Source organism: Symsagittifera roscoffensis, chromosome 6 (assembly GCF_963678635.1).
Source record: "Symsagittifera roscoffensis chromosome 6, txSymRosc1.1, whole genome shotgun sequence".
NCBI lineage: Eukaryota > Metazoa > Xenacoelomorpha > Acoela > Convolutidae > Symsagittifera > Symsagittifera roscoffensis.
In genome coordinates this window covers 36,649,436-36,667,033 of record NC_087067.1, presented here as the reverse complement: position 1 = coordinate 36,667,033, position 17,598 = coordinate 36,649,436, and the positions used below count along the sequence as shown (strand labels likewise).

Sequence of the window (17,598 nt, the reverse complement as noted above, 5' to 3'; positions counted from 1 at the left end):
CACAAGCAAAAAAAACAACAAACTGTAGCTTTAAAAAGGTTTAAAGAGAAAAATTGAAAAGACAAAAAAAATTTAATTGGAAAAAAAGCTCTACGGGACCTCAGTCCTCGCACATCTAAGATTCTGAGTCCTCAGACATCCAGCTAATCAATTCGACTGCCCTACTATCGACTACACGACTCATTAGCTAGCGATAATACAGTGGACGACAACACGTGCTATGAAACTGCCAAAGCCATTTCGGGTCAAATCCAAAAGCTTCACTGCCACGAAAACCTTTTTTTTCTATTTTTTCCTAAATCAGGTTTTTGCATTTTCAAGAAAGCTCAGAAATTGTTTGTTCGACCTAAAACATTCGAAACTATCTTCTCCTGAAGCAGCAACCCTGATGTCTAAAAACTTGCTAAACAGTAGAAACAACCATTTTTCTTCATTTTTGTCGGGGTTCTTCGTTTTAAGAGTTGCGTGCTCAAACATTTTGTAGAAATAGAACCCCTTGATTAAGCTTCAAAATGACACAAATTTAACCATGCAGAACTCATTAACTGAGTGGTGCAGATACATAAAACTAAGTGCCGTCGGAAACACTCACGCCTTAAATTGCGGAAATTCTGTAAAAACAGCACAGATGAAAACAATTCAAATTCATTCAATATTTATGATACAATACAATTTTACATTAAAACTAATTACACCAAAACTAATTCATTATTATAGACATTAAAACAGAATGATACGTTTCATTTAGCCAGAAGAAAGTTTATACAGTTTGAGTTCCCGTCTAACGGACAATTTGATTGCGCGACAACTACCCCGATAACACACTGCTACACCTGTCATCAAACATGATTAAACGTAGAGTAAAAAACTTCAAAATTCATGAAGATCTGGCCGATAATTTGCAACGTCTATGAAGAATTATTAGAGTATAATTTTCAGGAATTTTATTATAAGTGTCATATTTCTCCTTGGTCGAGAAGCTAAGCAGTGCAATATGTTGTCCCAATCTAAGGTATCTTTTTTGTTTCTAGAGGTTGCAAAACATGACCGTCATTTTATGTGCACTAAGTATTGATTTATGATTAACACCAGAAGATAAAATAGAATTCATTGAAATAACTTAACAATTAAGAGAGAACTGCGCTCGTAAAACGTAGGACTAAGTTCGAACTAGTCCGTTATTTTATGTTGCTCCAAGCTAGAGGTTTCTTCCTCGTCGTCTCTCTGATTAAGAAGAGGCTCATTGGCTGCTGGTTCTACCAATGGAATACGAACTGACCCGGTTCCCTTGTTATTCGACTTTTCTGTCTCTCCTAGAGGCGCGAAAGCCCTAGCCAATAAACTCTTTGCCTGATTTGTTGATGACTTGTTCTGACTTTGCCGGATTTTGACGTAACTGGAATCTCCTACAATGTGAATAAAAAAAATTTGATCAAACTTAAGACAATTTTTCTTAAATTGATGTTATTTTGAAAATTGAGACATTAAAATTTTTCAATCTGTGAAATGTCAAAGGAGGGGTTTTTTACTCATTCTGCCCAAATTGGCAGCTATCAAAACATAGCCAACAGACAGTTGGAAAAAATTCAATGAACGGAAGGAAACAAAAAAGGAAAAATGCCTTGTTTTTGAAAATGGCTTTACAGCTCTTCCACTTTCAAGAACAATTTATGATCGAAATTTTTTGGATAAAACTACCCCAAGTTTTTATTCCCCTGGGAAATCTGAAAATTAAAATCCTCTTTCGAAACTAGAAGTCGATCACGAGCAGGTTATCGGTTAAAATAAAACAATTTCACAAACTCATACCCTTGCTTTGATTGACAGGAATGTGCACAGTATCTTCTCGCATAGATTCTTCTGGATCTGATTCGATCATGAATCTATGCAGCGTTCCAGTTGAAGTTTCCTTGGCCGGATCCTTCCAGAGGAGGAAATGGCTGTTCAGGTCAAAATCACCCTTGTCAAAATCCAGTGTGTAACTTGCTATGTTCTGACTGTAACCCAGACTGAACACGGAAAGAAAGAGGAATATCGCGATAGCACACAACACCCCTATTTCCAGCACCTGATAAAAATATATTACCATCAACTCAATCTTGCAATGAAACGCGATACCTGCCAAGAAACAGTCCTTTTAAATAAGCCCTTAAGCCGCTCAATTGTTGAACATCGATAGAGTCAAAGAACTTGGAAGAATAGGTTATTTTATGAGCGAAAAATGATTGAGATATTGATAATAAAAAATATATTTTTAGTACAATTAACTAAACACCTGCAATGGAGACTTGAGACACATATTTGAAGTTTTTTTTACAGATCGAATCTTCACTTCGCAAACACAAGCGATACAACGACAAAAAGCAGCTCAAAAAGTGATATAAGAAAGGTGAAAAATAAGACTTGAATTATAAAACTTTTGCAATCTGTCGGATTCGAACCTCTGACCTCGGAATCAGTAGTCTCACGTTCTCGTATCAGCGTCACGCATCAACTTCCGACCCAATTCATATAACAACTGCAGTAAAACAAAAACTGCAGTAAAACTATTGAAAAGCCGTGCACTTTCGATTATCAGTTATCTGGAAAAATTCGATTTGATCTGTAAACATTAATTTGGTTTCTTCAATTTGGTTGTTGATGCATCAGCTAGGCTTACTAAGCGCAGAAGGTTCAACTTAGATGAATACATGAATTAAAACATTTTCATCGATGTGAAAAAGCTTTTGATACGCTTGACCACAAAGCCTTATTAATTGAATAAACAACTATAGGTGTTCGAGGTGATTGTAAAAATTGATTTAATAGCTTTTTAAATCTGATTGCATTTTTATCGACTAAGTGTTTCACAAGGCTCGGTAATTAATTGCTGCAAAAAGGGTTCCTTTTTGTTGAAGGAAACAAACTTGACTGGCAGAGTATCAGCTTAACTGCTGTAACATTTTTTCATGTATGAACGAACTACGACCTTAAGATCTGTAAAAGCACATTAACTAATTATAATTGAATTAGAATTGCTTGCAACTTCAAGGATGCGCCCAATGACATGAATTATAATTCAAGTCAAGTAGTAAGCACACAAATAATCAGATATTAGAATTTTGATTGATACGAACATAGCCAACAGACAGTTGGAAAAGATTCAATGAACGCAATTTAATAGAAAAAAATTAACTTTTCTTTGGGAAGTCTTAACTTTCAAAAAAATAGATGCCCTTCAAGCTTTTTGAATTTCTAAAATAATTTATCAGTAGCACTTTTTCGATAAAAAATAAACCAACTTGAGAAACCTGCATCAATAAAAAAAAAATATTTCGCTTGGAAATCTGAGAACTAAATTCCACTTTCGAAACTAGAAGTCGATCACGTTTTTTGAAACCTTCACACTTTTGCTGCTCGATCGCGGAGTTTGCCATTCTTTTACAAAATGAAAAAAAACGCACTTAAAAAGAAATCAAAAGTCAAGCCACGAGAAAGTAAAATTGAGCCTGAACAAAATTTCCTGAAAAAAAAATAAAAACATCATCACGATGAACTACGTTTATCTACTCTTAAAAAAATAGCATTTAACTATCAAATTCAAAGAGTTAAGTCACATCTGGATTGATAGACATTGAGGTTATATTTAAAAATGGAGAAATCAAACATCAAACCAACGAGCTAGCAGGGCTTGTTTGTTTATGGTGATACAAGTAACATAATGTTAAATCAAATTCTTACTCAAAAAACTTTGATTGAATTAATTTCCGAGCCAAATAGATAGCACACAAAGCTTTCTAGAAAATAACATAATAATAGTTCTTGAGCTTTTTTGTTTGTACATTAGTTTCTTTGATTTCCTTCTTTCTTTAGATCAGAGATACTTTATATGATTTCAAAACATTCAAAAAAATACTTGTTCAAAAAGCAATAAAAACTGCTTTTTCGCACGCTTAATCAACCGTTCTGTAAAAAACCAACAAATCATTGTCTCCGGCATATAAAAATTTGAAATAATTAAACGATTGAGGGTCGTGCATTTTATCCTAGGCAATACTGCGCCCATTTCTAATAATTGTATCGGTTCATAAATTGAGGATAATTAATTTCTTGACAAGAAGAAAAGTTTTATAAAATTGCCATTCATGAAAATAAGAAGGAATTAGATATCGATATTTGCAGAATGGATTTTTTTCTCATATTACAATTCGATAGATTTAACCAAAAAGGTTGGAATATATTTTGAGGGAAGCAAAAATGAAAACTTTCCCGAAAAAATATTGCTAAATTTTTTGTTAAATTCTACCAAAATATAACTTGAAGATCTTATCAAAAAACATGGCTTTCTACTCGAGTTTTTGAGGAAACACAATTTTTGTGAACTTCTGTTTTTGAAATAGTAATCTGATGTGGTTCCACTTGATATACTCTAGTTAGATATGACCTTCACTCTTTCATTCTCTCCGGCGGAGAGAATCCTCTCTTCACTTTTTAAGGTTTTAACTTTGGATTAATTCACTTATATTCTCTAAATTGTATAGAGTAGAATTAGCTGCCACAAAGTTACATTTTCTCATGGCGCAGTCAAATAACGAATCTAACGTGAGAGGAATACCTCCATTTTGGCAGATTTATACGGCAGACCCACCTATACCTAGGGAAGATTGGAGTGATCTCTTCCACTTGACAATAATCGCGAACGAAAATGTAGATATCGAGAATCTACTGAATCCTTAGGAAAAACATCATCCCCATCCACCAACTCTGGACAATCCGACGGAAAACCAACGAAAAGCTAGGATGGAAAGAAACATCCAAGAACAAAGACGGTACGACGATGAGGAAGCGGCATCTACTAAATCAGAAACTAAGAAACTTAACGGAATGAGAATAGAGGAAGCCGACAAGAAATTACGTTCTATTCTGTACTTAGCCCTCGGAAACGAGGGAAAGCGAATCTTCGGACAAAAGTTCAAAGGTAAAAAAACTCTAAAATTCATTCAAAGAGTTTTGGTGACACTTAGCTACCGCTTTCGTCAGGAAAACGAACGTCACATTGGAAAGGCCAACGTTATTGAACAGGAAACAACGAGACAGAGAGTCACCTCAACAACTTTGGGGAGCCTTAGCCGAAATGGCTAGAAAATGTGACCTAAAAATGTCACATTTTTTAGCCATTTCGGCTAATGCTCCCCAAACCACCGGAGAGGACGAATGGATCAGGGACATCCTCATAAATAACATGAAAAATTCAGACATACAACGAAAACTCAATGTCGCCCTAATTGATGAAAAGGGAATTTTAAACCATTTAAAATTAACAAATAATTTTAAATCCAAGGGAATCATCCGTACACAATCATTTTAACGTCAAAAGAGAACCTACCCTGAATATTGAACGGAGCAACACCTGTATGAAATGTCGCGGGACTTTTTCAAAAGGACATCTGGCTGTTTGTCTAGCGAAGGACACAACTTGTACATCCTGTAAATATAAAGGCCATTTCACCAGACTCTGTAAATCTCGTCGTAAAAGTGTAAACATTGTAAATACTCATATTGTAGATAATGTAGATTTTAATCCGTCCGATCATCCGGATGTAAATAGAGAACGTTGTGACGTGATTTAGCGCATGGTCAGAATCTGGACAGAGTGAAAATGACGATAATTCTGTATAAAATGTAACTACAATTTTCGACGATGATGGAGAAGAACTTAAGAAACTATTAAAAACTGGCCTCGGGAAGGAAAACCAAGTAATTTTTAAACATACAAGTGGACTCTGCAAGCCCGGTCAGCTTTTAAGAAAAACGTCCTTCACGAATTGAAATTTCGGGATCCATACCTAAAAACTTATCCTGAGGATAAAGCAACCAAGGACTTATACCCGGGTTCACGGACAATGCCATCAACATCTCTGGCAAAGTGATAGTACTAATCTTTCCAAATGGATGGTCACACGACGACTGCCATTTCTTTTTTACAGAAAGGCATGAGAGAAACATACTCGGAAATGACAACCTGCCCAAGTGGGGATAGAAGTATCACAGAAGTACTTTCCACACTTCCAGACAAATAAGATGTGTAAGTCAATAAATTTGATTTCCAGCGCAAAAAAAAGAAAAGCAAATTACTAACATCGCTGAGACTTTTAAAAATTTATTCCTTCGGATTGGTAAAATAAAAAATCAGATGGAAATCACTCATTTTCACGAACCACTAAAGCCCATACAATTAAAAGGCAGACGCGTTCCTCTCCACTTACTTGATTCAGTTAAAACGGAACTTAATCGACTGAAAAACATGGGACACATTAAGAAGTTGAAAAATTGCGATGAAGACCGTTTTATCAGCCCAATTGTCATTCCTCGTAAAAAAAGACAAATCGATGAAGTCGGCTTTAGATTCAAAATTTATTAACAAACAGATCTACAAGAACAAATACCAAATGCCGAATATTCACGAAAATGTAGATGACGTAGCGGCAAAAATTGCAAATGACTCCGTTGGAGAGAAGTTTGACTTACTAACTTGGATTTAAAAAATGCATATAGCCAACTCGCCTTAGACAAATTTACTAGTAACCAGTGTTACTTTAGTATAGTGGGCGGCGATATTACGGGTACCTATCAGTTTTTAACTGGCTTTTACGGGTTAGCGACATGCAACGAATTTCAAAGAGTCATGGACTCAACGCTAGGTACGATCACTTCTACAAACTGTTATTTAGATGACATTTTAATTGCATCCAAAAGAAGCTTCTCAGACCACAAAAACATTGTTTTTAAAATCTTATCAAGTTTAGACTATTACAATTTCGCCGTTAGATGGTCAAAATGCAAATTCTTTCAAAAAGAAATCGAATGGTTGAAATTCAAAATCTCAAATACTGGAATTTCTCCGGTATTCGACAAAAACGAAAGCAATAAAGAACTTACCCATCCCAAAAACTTTGAAGGAACTACGATCATTCTTCGGGTCTATAAATCAATATATTAACTTTGCCCAATCTAGCATCCTTGGAAAGCCCGTTACGTCCTTTATTAAATGAGAAATCTATTTTCCATTGGAACTTCGATCATACAAAAGCTTTTGAAAATCAAACAGATTATCAATCTTACAGAAAATACGCATTTCGACGTAAAACTTGAAACCAGAATAAAAACGGCCGCATCACATAACGATTTGGGAGCCTCCCTAGAACAACTCCATGGGGATGACTGGAAAACGATTTCATTTGCTTCTCGGTTTCTAAACCCACATGAATCGAAATATTCTACCAATGAATTAGAACTTTTGGGAGTTGTAGAACATTACAAAACTTACTTTTCTGGATCAGACTTCGAAGTAATTACAGATCATAAAGCCCTATCAACAAACCACGGGAATGAAATATACCACAGCAGACTAACAAGATGGGTTGATCGGCTACTACCGTTTAATTTTACAATTAAACGCCTTGCAAGAAAAAACATGAAACTCACTGATTTAATTTGAGAATTCCTTCTGGAAAAGTAAAGGACCCATCACATTACGACGAAGAATTTGTAGTCGCGAATATAGATAAAATTAGGAAATCAATTAATCCTTCGGATAAACAAAGAATGACATGCTGTTATTGGTTCAAATCTGGAAAATTCCGTTTACGCAAGATTACATAATTACCTTTTAGCTTCAGTACTAAAACTCATTAATTCGACCTTACCAATTTGATCATCAAATCATAATCGCACTGATTTTGTACTTCGAAATGTATTCCTTCGGATTATTCAAACACTAACTCTTTAATAATTTCTATTTCTAATTCCGCATTTTCATATTCTTTTTTTCTTTATTGTAGCATAATTAATTCAGCTTTAGATAAAAAAAAACTGTAAAAACTGTTATGGAAAATTAAAAAATTTTTAATTAATCGGTCCACTTCCGGTATTCAAGTTTCCCTAGAATTCCCTTTGTTATCTGACCACGTAAGAGTTGTGAATAAATACCGAGAAAATTTGAAGTTGCCCGATCGTCCTTTGGATTTGAATACGTTATTTAATGCCAAATTAGTAGCTCTCCTAACCGAAGACGACCCAATGTTGAGCCCCATCGTAAAAGCACTTCAAAACAAAACTGAGACGATTAACGCCAATTCATCGTATTTCAACCACTTTGTACAGGACTTACATGAATCCGACGGATTACTATACATGGACGGTAAATTAGTTATCCCTTTTACCTTGCGAAATGCAATGTTCAAAACTCTCCATGAAACACATCCCGTTCAAATTGGAATGAAATACTTGGCCCAATACATCTGGTGGCCCCACATTAACAGACAGATCTATTTTCACGGCATCAATTGCTCAGAATGTACAAAGACGAGTAAGAATTTAAGAAGTATAATTCCTAATTCACAAATTAGTGAACTTCCCCCCTTACTGGAACCCAACGAAGAACTCAATCTAGACTTCGCCGGTCCTTTAGATTCTCACTGGTGCACGAAGAATAATACCTTACTTTGCATCGATCGATCAAAAATTACTACATCTTCATCATCAAAAACAGTCATCGAATTTCTTCAAGATTACATATTTCTTCACGGCATACCATACATTAGAGTAGATCACGCATCCTGTTTTACAAGGCAGGATTTTAAATTATTTTGCGATTCGAACAAAATCAAATTAATATTTTGTACAGTAGATCATCGCTCCAACGGATTAGTTGAGAAACTTGTACATACTGCAAAAATTAAATTGTTGGCTATGTCTCAAAAAGCCCAAAAATGTACATTACGAGACGCTGTCTCAAAAATCATCTGAAACCTTCGGTCCTCTTGACAATCAAAAATCAAATGCTCTCCTTTCGAAGTACATTTTAATAGAAAACCAAACACTATTTGGAAACAATTGGCTTCTGGTAAACCATCCAATGGAATTTTAGACAAAGGAAAATCGATACTTTCTAAAGAAAGAGCAAAGGACTGGAACGCAGACGACAGAGTGGAGGATGGATACAAGGATACGTTGATCTCCAAGAAGAACCAGACACCTGTAGAGAAAGGATACGAATCAGACTACCCGTTCCCCTCAAAACCTTCCTCGTCCGGAATACCCCTTCAAAATCCATTTAAAGGTAAAATCCTTCGGAAAACGAACGAGAGCATCAAAGGAAATCCGTTTTATAAGGAGTTGAAACAAAAAATCAAAAACACTTCTAGTACGACCGTAGAATTATCCGACGGAAAAATAATCAGAAAATCATATCGCCATTCCCCGATCAAAGTCTTCAAAAATCCGATCTTTTAAAGGCAACATCATTTCCTTACTTTTCTAACTGTAATGTTGAAGTAGGTCAGAAACGCGAGAAACCTGGAAACAAAACAATCCACGAAAACATCAACTGAAGACCAGGAATTTAGAAGAATTGGGATCCTCAGACAAAAACACCAGGACGCGCGTGTCGAGACCTTCTACGAGCCCTTCTCGAAGACAACCTCCACGATCTAAGTCGACTATTTTACCAGGTTACCTTGCTTCTGACGCGTCTATGGTTATTCCCTCGGATACTTCCGATATAGGCGATTGGGAATGGATAGCTGTAGGTTTTCCGTGTAGAGACGTAGTTAGGGAGCGAATTATTTCCGATTCCCTAAATGCTTCAAAACACGATAGCAACACTGATAACTCTCCCGAAGCAAATGATAACATTAAGGTTGAGATTTTAGAAGATAACCAAGACGACGAGCTAATAACATCGCAGTGCCCAATCAGCATCAATCCGGTGGAATCTACTACCACCACTCAAGAAAGGGACTCGAAGAATACTCCAACAACACCACTAAATGAGGACTCTCCAGTGAACTTCCCAATTTATGAGATAGTGGACTTATCTGATGAAGCCCTGCTGCCTAAGCTCAAGTAATGAACCACCTGTACGCCTGAAACCCGGTAATGAACCACCTGTACGCCGGTCTAATCGAAATGTGGGCCCGCCAAAATTCTATGGTAAGAGATATTTCATAGATGTTGTAGATGAGCCCAAGTGGTTTCTGGCACGGCATTGAACCTTATCGTCCTGGACAACAGCTGAACTCGAAAACTTTATAAACTGCTACACAAAATGTTATCTCAAAAACAAATCATAACATTTCGCCTATCTGGTGCGTTATGTTTTTTTTTATTTACTACATTACTCTTTGGATTGTTAACCGCCTAGGCCATCATTAACATTCCTTCGGATCAGTACATACATTCATCTTAGTGTTTGGCTACCTTTAAAATTTAATAGTAATGCTTTATACCCTAGCACACTTAAATACATTTGGACTCAGTTACATTCCAAGGAATTTAACTTCGTAATCTTTTTGATTTCCAATCTGACTACTTTTACATCCGGCGGATGTTGGTTACTTATTTTAATCCAGCAGCTAATTTCATATCATTAACGGCCTTATTTAAATACACTCGTTAAATTTTATCTCTAATCTAGTACATTTATTGTGCTTAAAATTTAATTTTGTTTCCCAAAGGGGAGAAAAGGTGCAGTTAGTTAGTTATATAGTTAATTTTTGCACTTCAAATTTTTCCGGCTAAAAGGAATGATGTGGTTCCACTTTATATACTCTAGTTTAGCTAACGATTACGTAACAATCCTAACAAGTCACTTAGATATGACCTTCACTCTTTCATTCTCTCCGGCGGCGAGAATGCTCTCTTCCTTTATTTAATGTTTTAACTTTAGATTAATTCACTTTTATTCTTTCAATTATATAAAGTAGAATTAGGTGCAACACAGTAACATTTTATCATAATCGATATAAAAAATCGTTCAATTTGGTTTATTGCTACTGTTTTATAAGCTATTATGGAGGCGTTCAACAGTATCGAAGTACAACGGTACCAAAACTGAAAACGTGTTCAACAGCGCCGAAAACTTATGGTCATACAAACTTTGAATTCCGTTTATGAATTGTTTGCAATTATGCTTGAATACTGGTTTACTTTGGAGAAAAACCGAAAACAAAAGTTTGATAATTACCGAGTTTATTATTTTCTCAGCATAATTGATTTGGATGATTAAAAAAAAGAAAATAAAAAATAATTTTCGGCATTGTTGTACTGCCTCTTTCGCATGAAACTCACTTTGCTGTATCTAATTTCTCATTATAATATAAAATTAAGAGTTATTTTTTCTCATAAAATTTATTTTTGTTTCCCAAAGGGGAGAAAAGGTGCAGTTAGTTAGTTAAATAGTTAATTTTTGCAATTCAAATTTTTCCGGCTAAGAAGAATGATGTGGTTCCACTTTATATACTCTAGTTAAGCTAACGATTACGTAACCATCCTAAGTTTTTATCTATTATAAGAGCTAGTCAGTAGAAAAAACGAGAAGTTGTTCTGTGTATCTGAGCCATAGGCGGCATAAGCTAGCTTGAAATTTCTATTTTTTAAATGGAGGTAAGTAATAAAAATTTACTTATAAATATTTTTGACTCAATGATGCACTCAGTGGGTATTGATTATGCCCTTTGTCTATCCTCTCCTCGATCTTGGTGCTAATTATATAAACTTTGACGTTGTATCACCCTTGTTTTTGGAGAAAAAAATTTATTTCAAGAAAAATAAAACTTCGCTACTTTCTTAATATAATGAGTTGTGTTAACCTAACCTTGTTGTTGAGCATATGTTCTTTCTGAAGCAGTTCCATGAAGTAATCTCCAAATCCCCAGACACCTCGCCAACATTGGATTGAGGAGAGGAGAGCGAAAGAGGCCATCAGGTAGTAGACCAGGAACAGCATCCGCCGATTAGCTCCTCCCTCCTTGCCGTCTTCATCTAAATTCAGTAAAAACAGGAGGTAGTAACATCATCAACTGGATCCTCACGTGGGGAAGGACCAGCGTACGAGCTGTTCAAAATTTTACAGAGATCCCCTATTGTGTCCTTTGAACAAAACAGTATGCCTTTCATAGGTTAACTTTCTGGGCCCGGAAAAATTAGTTATCAAGTCTCCAAACAACGAGCACAGCTCATGGTCGGCTTCGAACTGCTAACCTCTTTATTAAAAACCCGAGCCACAAAACGATTCATAATCGGATATTTGACCATGGTTCTCAACATTAAAAGCACGCGACAAACGAACTCTTCCATAATAAAGCAGGACAGTTTAACTAAGGACCTGCATTAAAATCATGATTGAAGCAGCTTGATGAAACATCTAAGACCTTTGGCTGACATATATTTCATTTGCTAAACCTTTGCTGGGACCTTTTAGTCACGACTTAAATCTTTTTGAGGCTATTTAAAGCAAAAATATCACAATAAAAAGGTGGTATATAAACCACATTTGGGCTGGTTGAAGTTCGTCTATTCTATAACAAAGATTTAAACCAGATTTGGGCTGGTTTAAGTTCGTCCATTCTATACCAAAGCTTATGTATGATTAATCAATCAAACATCTAATTAGTAACAAAAAAGTTACCATTTACAACAAAAAGGTTTCTGCTCATACAGAGCAAAAAGATTAAAATAAAAAATCAGAGATAAAGAAGGATAGCCGGTTACCGTGCAAATAGCACAGAATGTTCCGACCATAGTCTTTAGAAAATTACGGTTTAGAAAGTTTTTTTTCCAAATTAGTGTAATTTTTTTCTGTTTGGTGTGATGAAATAATTTTTAGGCATATTAGACGGTCATACTAATCTAGGCAAGTTGGACAAAAAACTTTGTAGATGAATGACTAGAAAAACTTTTCAAAATTTTCTTCAAATTTTTTTGCAGAAAATTTTTAATGTTTTGAAGTTTTTGGTTCCCAAAATGGAGCTATAAAAACTCCAAACACTAATTTTACTAGCTTTAAATTAAGTTTTAAGGTCAGATTAGGCAGATTTCAGCTGTTGTAAGCCTGCTCGTTTGCTTTATTTGCCCGAATTAAGACGAAAAATCCAACACTTCAAACCGGTTTTTCTCAACACGGGGGGAAACTTTTTAAAATTTTTAAATGTGGTTCGAATCACGACTGAAAGGGCTTTAATATCATATATCACTCAACCCAGTCCGATGATTATTTGTGGTACCTGATTTTGCGTGGAAAACAAAAAGAAAAAAAACTAAAACACACCCGAAGACAAAGTTCCTCCCCATTTTTCAAATGGTCGGAACAACAAGAGTAGCCGGTTTTCTGTGCTCGCAATTCGGCTAAAAACCAATAACTGAGAAAACATTTTAATTTTTTATAGCGTTCGACTCGCGACTAAACAGGCTGTAATATGCAATATCACTAAAAATTGCGTGGAGAAAAACACAACCGAAGACTAAGTTCCTCCCCCCTTCTAAAGTTCTGAACAATAGGATTGTAATCCCCACCTGGATAAGAATTCTTGCAGCAAAGTAGTAGACAAGACTTCACTTGGTCGAATACAAACAACGCCCCCATCAGTAACAGACCAAACACCAATGAGATCGAAGTGGAAGTGTAGTAGTGTTCATCTCCAGGGAGAAGAAATTTATCAGTGAGATTCCACACTTGAGTCCACACAGTGATTGACAGAATGTGCACCAAAACTAGCGTCGAAGTGATGTTTGCTGAGTTTGTGATTCCTGCGTCAAATGTATTAAATAATGAAAAGGTCTTTAAAAAAATCAGCTGTAAATTCAAATGAAAGCCACGAAGGCAAAACTTTTTTCAAACAAGAGTCACCAGTAGCAAAGAAAATTCCGATCACATTCATTAAAACATTTTGATTAATCATTTTTCTGCGCTGTAGAGAAACTATACAAAATTTTCAAAAGTTTAGTAAATTAGGCATAGTCTTTGAAAGATGAATAAAAAACAAAAATATAAATTGTTGCGGATTATTATTGGCATTTTGATTGCCAAGGAAGCGCTAAATAAAGCTTCAAAAACTAATTTGCCTGGAGTAAAACTAAGTTTCTCCCGGCTTCAATAAAAACTTCTTCTATTATAACTCCTACTCGCCCACTTAACAACTTAAATAATAATTATAGTATAATCTTGATTCAAGATTTATTTCTGCTACCTGGAAGAATGTTCATTGCAATTAAATCGTATATAAACTGAAAAGTCGTACTATACAATTTATTTCTTAACCTGTGGATATAGTGTCACTGACGGTCGGGGTCTTGCAAATTTCCTCCTTCGTAATAGTTAGTTGAGCAGTCACTGTCAGCGAGCGACAAGAAATGAGGATGAAGCAGGATACAATCAGCTCGCATACTTGCGCAAAGGTTGAATGAGTGTAAAAATCCAACATGTCCCACCAACTTTTCCACAGAAACACCTACAATTATTCTTAAATACATCTGACTTTATCATTTATAAGGTTTTTAATTATCTAAAGCGTAATAAATAAGGGCAAATGTAACAACTGAACTTTTATTTGCCACAGCAAATTAATCTAGAAAAGAAGCTATAGCATTTTAAGAGTGAACGTAATTTCAAGTAAGCTCAAGAAACTTTTAAATCCTTGCCTGAAACCAAGTTACAAAGAAGTCGTGGATCAATTTAGCTGAGACGTGCGAGCAAGTGTTCTGGCTTGTATTGATAAAACACGACATAGTTTCGATGTACATGCAGAGATAGGAGCCTCCGAATCCAACAAATAGCATGGCCCAGATATAGTGCTCGGCGTCGTCTGGAAACATACAACCAAGCAATGTCCACATTGTAAACCAGACTACAGCTGCAGACCATGCCACCAGCAGTGCAGTGAACACATCAGCAAATTCGTTTATGATTTTCATACCCGAAACAAAAATGGCAACTTTCAGTCCTGTTCATTAGATGACATCTCCACTCATAGCTAGATTGCACTGAATATCTGAAATAAATAAATATTCAGCCTTTAGAAACCTTTGGCTTTTTGATCTAATTCAACCTTTCAGGAACTGACTGACAACATTTATAATATATTTGGCATATTCTTGTGAAATTTATTTCAACTTTAATGACAAATTTAACTAAGTAATGTCCCCGATTGTAAAATACCAAGGAGCCCTTATAGACTTCCATATACTTTCAATTTTTGAATTTTTAAAGTTGGATCAGAGGCGGCGTTCAATTTATTATGGCAAATTTCATCGCAGAAAAGCATAACTGCATACCTATATTGCTAACTCCATACCTATATTGCTAAAAATTTCCATGTTTTCCTAGAATTAAAATTTCACAAAGCGGTAATGTTTTGCAACACTTGTGATGCAACACAAATATAGCATTGAAAGCTAGCGAATTCAAAAAGAGAAGGAAGACGAAGTTGAAGGTCGAAAAAAAAACATTCAAAAACATCGATAAAACACACCAAACAAAATTTTTTTACGTCTGTCTCTGTTTATCGTCGAAAAAGAATTCAGTTTAAGCAAGCGGAAGCCGAAAATACTTGTGTCCCACACTGTTGAGTCCGAAACAAAATTTTATCATAAAAAGCTTGAGATATGAATAGAAATTCGAACTTTTCATGCCCGATTCCTTCTAAAAGTTGAACGTTTAGCAACGAGAAAACTGTTCAGATTCGATTTCAGTTTTGGCAACGATACGTAAAATCTGATTTTGTGGTGATACGTAAGCTCGTTTGCACATCGCGTAGCCCTCACATAGTAGTTGCTACTGGAAATCAATTTCCTAGTGAATGCAATAATGGAAGTCCCATTGTCGAAGATTTCGTTGGTAGTTCCTTCAAAGACCGAGTGATCAACGTCCAGACTGTTGTTTCAAAGCTTCCAAAGAGAAGAAGAAGAAAAAAACTTTATTAGTGAATGATACTACATATAAAAGTGAAAATTTGAGTTTGCTTAATTCAAGCTTTGAGTTAAATTAGTAATATTCAGGAACGACATGTGTTGCAACGGCATTTGATGAAGAAAGTGCATGGATTGTCGAGATTGAAGGTTGATTGAAGTTGCTGTTTAAGGAAATTGAAGAGTAGAGTCTTGGTTTGTGAGACTGTAGTTGTAGAGTTGATGTCGACTTTTGCTAAAACACTATTGACGCTATGAATTGTTCTTTGGAAAAATCTCCCAAGGCAACAGAATTTGCGGGTAAGAGGTACAGAGAATACCATTCTCTGACTGGATCTGTTAACCGGTCTCGATTCACTAACAGTAACATAGTCATTAATATCGAAGTCGTAACAGTTATGTAACAGTTTGAAGAAGAGAACACAATCATTAAAAATAATTTGATAGCAAATAGGCAGTATGTTTAACATCACAAGACTGTCAGTATAATTAGTGGAACCAATTATCCACTTTACTGCCTTCTTCTGGAATTTTTCCAAATCACGTAGCTTTGATAAATTTGGGTACCAAATACAAGAGTTATAAAGTAAAATGGACCTCACACAAGAAATGTACATTTGAAGCTTAGTTTTAACAGGTGAGTTGAAAGGAACATTACGCTTTAAAAAATAAAAACACTTTGTGGCTTTAACAAGTTTCGCAGAAACATGGTGATTCCAAGACAAAGTAGGCCAGATATAAATACCCAAGTCTTTGATATGATCAACAGAGCATATTTCTGACCCGTTAAGATAAAGGTTGAAAATAAAGCTATTGTTTGAAATGAATTTAGTTTTGTCTGGATGAAAATCAAGACCGTTTTGGGTTGCCCAGGTCTCTACCGAATCTAAATCAGACTGAAAATTGTCATGACATTTGTCTCGATAAAGCAGTTTCAGGTCATCAGCAAATAAAGACGGTGAGGAATACTTGACAACATCCGGGAGGTCATTCTTATGAATAAGGAATAAAAGTGGTCCTAAAATGCTTCCTTGTGGTACACCGCTAGAGATGTAACCTTTGTAAGATAGAAAATTGTTAATACGTACTCTTTGTGAGCGATTGGAAAGATAAGATGAAATTAACATGATAAAATTTTCGTCAAAACCAAAAGAAGACAGCTTGTTCAGCAACTGTTTGTGTGACACAGAGTCAAAAGCCTTTTGAATGTCAAAATATACAGAACAGAAATTTTCACATTTACATTTGTAAATATTTTCAACATATTCCAACAATTGTGTAAACATGCTGCGCTTTTTAACAAGGCCATGCTGTGTACGAGAAAGTTTGTGTCGAACATAAGAATAAATGAAATTAAAAAGCAGTTTTTCCAAGCAAAGCGATAAGCGCGGTAAAAAACTGATTCCACGTAAATTTGTAATGTCAGATTTTGGCCTGGACTTATGAAAAGGCATGATAAACACCTCTTTCCAAAAATCGGGCCAAATAAAGCAGGTAACAATTTGACCGAGTAGAATATATACCATAGGCGTGAGTGCATCAGCATTATATTTGAGAACAAATGGTGGAATGCCATCAGCTGCAACTGCTGTGGTATCTGGTACCTTTTTAAGTAAACTATTTACATCAATTTCACCAAACGATAATTCGCGCAAGTTAATGGATGTATTATCAGAACAACCGTTATACGTAATAATTTCGCTTTTGTACACAGAACAGAAAAAGTTATTAAACAAATCGGCTTTGGTTTTATCAGTAGAAGCACATGAGGCTCCCAATTTAACAACCGAAGGAATTGGTGTGCTGCCAGAAAGTTTGTGAAGTAACTTGAAACAGTCGTTTGTATCAAGTGAATGAAACCAAAGGAGGACAAAG

General features: G+C 35.5%; 1 protein-coding gene across 2 annotated transcripts; it reads right to left on the bottom strand.

Annotated features, from left to right (window-relative positions):
- Nucleotides 1-625: 625 nt before the first annotated feature.
- Nucleotides 626-14,873, bottom strand: LOC134848348 (uncharacterized). 2 transcript variants are annotated; one of them, XM_063865752.1, is made up of 7 exons: nt 14,733-14,873; nt 14,458-14,621; nt 14,078-14,267; nt 13,333-13,566; nt 11,636-11,802; nt 1,810-2,068; nt 626-1,406 (listed from the first exon to the last, which is right to left on the bottom strand). In XM_063865752.1, exons 2-7 carry the CDS (start codon nt 14,593-14,595, stop codon nt 1,171-1,173), a joined length of 1,224 nt encoding a protein of 407 aa, XP_063721822.1. In that variant the 5' UTR covers nt 14,596-14,621; nt 14,733-14,873; the 3' UTR covers nt 626-1,170. The 2 variants fall into 2 exon arrangements, with proteins under 2 accessions (XP_063721822.1, XP_063721821.1); XM_063865751.1 differs by having other exon boundaries at nt 14,458-14,873.
- Between the last annotated feature and the right edge of the window lie 2,725 nt (nt 14,874-17,598).